The 5533-nt window shown below is 35.9% G+C and overlaps 1 protein-coding gene across 1 annotated transcript in view; it reads left to right on the top strand.

The window, feature by feature from the left end:
• The window catches only part of LOC104493941 (nuclear pore complex protein Nup205-like), a gene marked incomplete at both ends in the record, with an annotated part of 15501 nt that extends 10369 nt beyond the window's left edge, over positions 1-5132 (top strand). The window contains 6 exons of the mRNA XM_010136709.1: positions 272-409; positions 666-855; positions 1929-2049; positions 2533-2614; positions 3025-3189; positions 5008-5132. Of these exons, the coding sequence (XP_010135011.1) occupies positions 272-409; positions 666-855; positions 1929-2049; positions 2533-2614; positions 3025-3189; positions 5008-5132 (821 nt within the window). The remainder of the gene's footprint in view (positions 1-271; positions 410-665; positions 856-1928; positions 2050-2532; positions 2615-3024; positions 3190-5007) is intronic.
• Between the last annotated feature and the right edge of the window lie 401 nt (positions 5133-5533).

Consider the following 5533-nt stretch of genomic DNA (forward strand, 5'->3'; position numbering starts at 1 on the left):
GGAAAGTCTAACTGGTTAAATTTGAAACTGTGCTAATATATTTTGAAAAGTAATGGTAATTGCTATTAGTACTCTTCTGAAACCTCAAAATTACCTAAATGACTTTTTAAAAGAAAGCCTCTGAAGACTTTGTTTGCAGTCTGTTGTACATTTCATCTGTTTAGATGTTGCTTACAACAGCGGGGACTGTTTTGTAGCTTAGGCTGGCTTGAGTAATGGAAGTTTTTTCTATGAGATGTTAATTTCTTTTTTCTTCCCCTCCTCTCTTTAGGAGAAGAGATAATTGCATATAAACCTCCTGGATTCAATTTGATGTATCATCTATTGAATGAGTCCCCAATGCTGGAACTATCCCTTAGTTTGCTAGAAGAAGGGGTTAAGCAGCTTGATACTTACGCTCCGTTTCCTGGTATGTGCCTAGAACTTATTCTTCATGTGCAGTTGAAGTGCATGCTAAGTAACATCTAAAGCTGGCATTGCCTATCTTCCAACTCAATGTTGTTTCTCTTGCATGTAAAAATTATGTTTTGGGAGGAATTTTCTAGTAGTAAACAACCAACAAGTTCGTTCTTGGTGCAAGACTGGATGAATACGGTTATGGATGTAGTCTATTTAACTGCTCCTTTGTTGTTTTTTTGTGGTTCTTTGTTGTTTGTGTACTGCAGGGAAGAAGCATTTAGAGAAAGCTGTACAGTATTGTCTTGCACTTCTAAACTTAACCCTACAGAAAGAGAATCATTTTATGGATCTGTTGCGGGAGAGTCACCTTTCCCTTATTGTCACACCACTGGAGCAGCTGCTTCAAGGAATCAATCCTCGCACTAAAAAGGCAGATCACGTTGTGAATATTGCTAGGTATGTGCAAAGTACTGGGACGGGAGGAGGAGTTTTGGAGGCACAGGAATGTTTGGATCCTGGATCTTTCATTAGTTTTACTAGCCAATGCTTCTCTTTGCACAGAGCATCTCTGAAGTATGTTTTTGGTGGGAGGAGGTGTCTTCAAAGGCGGTATGATCTGTGTATTGTCTAGTGCAATATTGAGATCTGCATTTACAGTTTTTTCTGTTTTTTTTTTCCCCCTCCTCTTTTTGGTTGCCTTATATGCAGTGATTCCATTGCGTATGATTTTCAGTTTGCCCCAGATTTTGGTTGTCATAGAGTGGGAGAGTAAAATTTCATTTGGTTGCTATTTGCCACTTAAATGTTTTACAGTATTGTCCATTAGCAACTATATAAAAAGTATCAGGTTAGTAATCAAACTCCATTTCACATGTGAAGCTTTGGAGTTTCCACTTCTCACTGACACCTTATGTTACTGTTTGGTTTTTATAGTAACTTTAGGGAGAAACCAACACTGATGAATAGTACCATTGAGTGCATAAAAAGGCAATGATATTCTGACATGAAATGCACTTTAAAAATGGAATTCTTTCTATATACGTGTCTTTGTCTTTGATAGTACTTTTTTCACATCACAGTAGTTGACAAATAGTTTTTAAAAAGTGTGCCTTTTAAGATGCTTTTAAATTGTTTTTGTCTTGCCTGTTTTGGGTTCATGCAGTAGTTGATTTTAGCTAGTTTTGGTCTTCATTGATGCTTATTTTTGTGTGATCTGAAGGTATTTTCTCCATTTTTCTTGTGTGAGCCTGTGACCAGTTGTTTTAATTTATCCTGCAGTCTGAGGTAGATTCTGAATAAAAAGAAAGTGGTAATTCCAGGAGTGATGATTATCCCTTCTTAGCTTAATCTCCTTTTGATGGAGCAGCATTAAATGCTTCATACAGAGTGAAATTTTGTTTGCAGCTTTAACATTATCTCATGTAGTTTGATGTGTAAACGTTTTAATTCTAATATCTCATCTGTGCATTACCATCTTGAAATTGTAAAATTCTCAAGAATTTCGTTACAATGATCTTGTATTTTTGAAGGTATCTCTATCATGGAAACAGCAATCCTGAACTGGCTTTTGAAAGTGCCAAGATTCTGTGCTGTATTTCTTGTAATTCCAACATCCAGATAAAGCTAGTTGGTGATTTCACACATGATCAGGTGAGTGCCAGTTTCTTTGGATTTGAAAGAGAAACTGATGGAGAAATACTAGTACTCCGTAATGTTACTTTAAAGGATAGGTTTCTAGATAAAGTACATCAAAACTATGTTTTGTCTAATATCTACCTCCCTCTTTTACTGTGGCATTGTGAAAAGCAACTACTTCATTAACTGAAAAAAAACCCCAACAGAATCATGAATGATTGCCAGAAGAAAAAGGGCAGTAATCTTCAAGATACTGAGACTTTTTCTTCTTGTATAGTCTTCAACCTGTGACGATAATATAGCATACATAACAAGAATTCTGACAGTGGCTCATTGCTAACCTATGCTTAGAACAGCTATGACTCTTAACTCCTACTTATTAACTAGGTTATTTAATTTTTGTCTGAACTTCTGTCAACTTCTATGGAGAGAATTACAAAAGGTATTGTTTTTAATGCTCTTAAAATAATCTTTCCGCCCTTCCACTGTCGAATACAGAGTATTAGCCAGAAGCTGATGGCTGGGTTTGTGGAATGTTTGGACAATGAAGAAGCAGAAGAATTAATAAATCCAGATGAAGGTACGTGAAAGGCTTCTTAAAAATGGCTTACACTGTCTTTTGTGTAGAATGAAATTAATGAAAGAAGTGAAAGAAGTGCTTTTAAGTCAGAAAAACCCTCTTCTTGAGATGTTTTCTGCAGAATTGGATCTTTAACAGAATGAAAACCACCATTGTCTTGTTACGATATGTCCAAACTATGATAAGCCAATTACAAACTGAGTCTGTTTTCAGAGGACAAGGATTTAATGTTGCTCTGGATGTATTGTTTAGAGTTGTATCAATAATGATTAAAATTTTGGTCTTGTACCCTTCTGTAATGTAAGCTGATGCCTTAAGTTTTCTTGTATTTAACTTGAAGGCTCTGAGGATTACTCCATTGAATGGATTTCTTCATTATTCACCTTTTGTTGTTGTTTTTTTTAATCAAGAGCTGGAGCCTGAGAAGCAGCGGGCACGAATCCATCATGAAACAAGGATCCATATTTTGAATCTCCTTATCACCTCTCTTGAGTGTAGTCCTCCCAGCCTTGCTCTGTATCTCTTGGGATTTGAACTAAAGAAACCCGTCAGCACCACAAATCTGCAAGATCCAGGTACAAAGAAGAAAATTCAATATGGTATTTAATCAGTTCTGTTACCAACACAGAGAACATTTATTGGAAAACTCATGGGGAGAAACAGTCCTTCTTCATGTTAAGATAACAGGCCTTGTTCTAATCCTCAAAAGATTAATTAAAAGATATGTTGATACCCAAATGCAGCATTGTTTAAATGCTTAAATGAAGCTGTTTAAGCTTCAGGATTTGATCCTTTGTTTAAGTTGGATTTTGGACCAGAGTTGAAATTAGAGTTGGGGAAGTTAACTTAGAAGTGAAATTTACTTTTTTATGCATCATGGTCATGTCCACAGCGTTAAGAAATCGTTTTATGATCCAAGAAGTACCTACATATGACAACATGGGAATCTGCAAAGCAGGTTGTCACATTGAACTAGTGACGCTGCTTGACTATCATGACATTCATCAAACTCCTGTTTAAAATTAATTATAGGCAATAAAACTGTTTTTGTTGCTTAATATTGTGGAATAAAATCTTTTAGAGTATGTGAGTTTTCATTATACTACTAGGTATATGAATATATTTATATATTCATAATATATATATGAATGTATATGAGAATATAAACTGTCAAGCAGCAGGAGTGACATTTATGTTTCTTGGATTGGTGAGAAAAATAGTGTGTTAGGTTGTGTCTTGTTTGCCTCCTCAGCTTCTGATGTATTCAGTACAAGACAGACATTGATAAACTTGAGCAATTTCAACAGAGATGGTCAGGGGGTAGGAGCACTCAGCCTTAAGGAGAAGCTGAGGGAATGGGACTTCTTCAGCCTGGAGAAGAGAAGGCTTTGGGAGGAGGAACTAATAGCAGTCTTCCAACACCTACTAAGAGTAATCTTTGAGAGGATAAAGCCAGGCTCTTCAGAGGTGTGTGGCAGGAAGATGAGAGACAGTGGGCATAAACTGAAACGAGAGGCGCCAACTGTCTTCACCGTGAAGACAGTAAAGTGGTGGAATGCGTGGGCCAGAGAGGTCATACAGTCTTCATGCTTGAAAGTTCTCAAGACCCAACTGTATAAAGCCATGAACAGTCTGATCTTATATAACTGATCAGTAGTTTGCAGCTGAGATCACCTGGTGTCCCTTACAATCTGAAGTATGTGTTTGCCTCGAGATAATTTTCTACTAAAGCATGAATTCTACAGAGAAGAGATTTCTCCTGTAAGCACTGTGGTTATTGATGCCTTTACTGCTTCAGGACATCTTTCTGGGTTGATTAAAGAATTAATTGGCTAAAGGAAAAAATACAAAAAGATAGGATTTTTACTTCAGTATTAAAAATCTCACTGTTCCCCTTTGTTGCAGCATCAAGTGTCTTTAGGAGCATTGGTCATAAACTGGCTGTAACTGTAAAATAAAAACAGGAATTTAAATCTGCTCTTTGAAATTGGCAGAGGAGTATTCACTTTAAGAGCAATAATTCAAATTTTCATTTTGGTTCAAGCAAAATAGTAAAGAATCAATTGAATCTCTTGGGGTTTTTTATAGGACTGAAGAGAAAGATCTTAAATAAGTTTTGATTGCATAATTTATCTTTTCACCAGCATCTCAAAAGCCTACAGACTAACTATAAATGTTTTCATTAGATTTTTGCTGAAACACAGTTCTTTCTTTTATTTTAATTAGCAGAGAAAAAATCTTGCCAGATATTTTTTTCTGCAGCTCTGTGGAGCAGTATAGTGTAGTGCAAGGTATCTGAACAATTAATTTTCTGTAATTCTGTGTACTGACCTGTATTTGCTATGGAGGCAGGTAAGATCAAGAATGTTAAGAAATTATTTTTGTTTTTTAAGGTGTCTTGGGTTGCCCACGGACGTGTCTTCATGCTATTTTGAACATACTGGAGAAGGGTACCAAAACAAGGAACGGGCCTACAGCAGTTCAGGAATCTCCTCATCTTGCAGAACTCTGTTACCAGGTATTCAGCATATTTTCTGTTGGTGTATACTGAAAGTAGGCTCTAAATAAAATTAGCTACTTTGTGGTTGGTCATTACGGATGGTTGATGATTTTGATAAGAGTTTAATTTTTAAAATGCATCTGTCAGGTTTTTATATACATTGAACTCTTTCTATTCTACCTTTTTCTGTGTGGAGATGTATTATCTTGTAGCAACACAGAAAATGAAGTATCTGCACTCATGTCAGAACTTGGAATTGGGATTTACTTACAAGACTAATGTTCTAAATATTTTTGATGAGCCTTTGAATCGGTTGTGACCATATGCCTTTTTTATTTTAAATTTTGGAACTGCAGTTTGTCAGCAAGTAAGATAACAAATAATCTCAAATAATCCAATAAAATTATCTTTATTCTGTA

This window comes from Buceros rhinoceros, unplaced genomic scaffold (assembly GCF_000710305.1).
Source record: "Buceros rhinoceros silvestris isolate BGI_N320 unplaced genomic scaffold, ASM71030v1 scaffold9335, whole genome shotgun sequence".
Taxonomy (NCBI): domain Eukaryota; kingdom Metazoa; phylum Chordata; class Aves; order Bucerotiformes; family Bucerotidae; genus Buceros; species Buceros rhinoceros.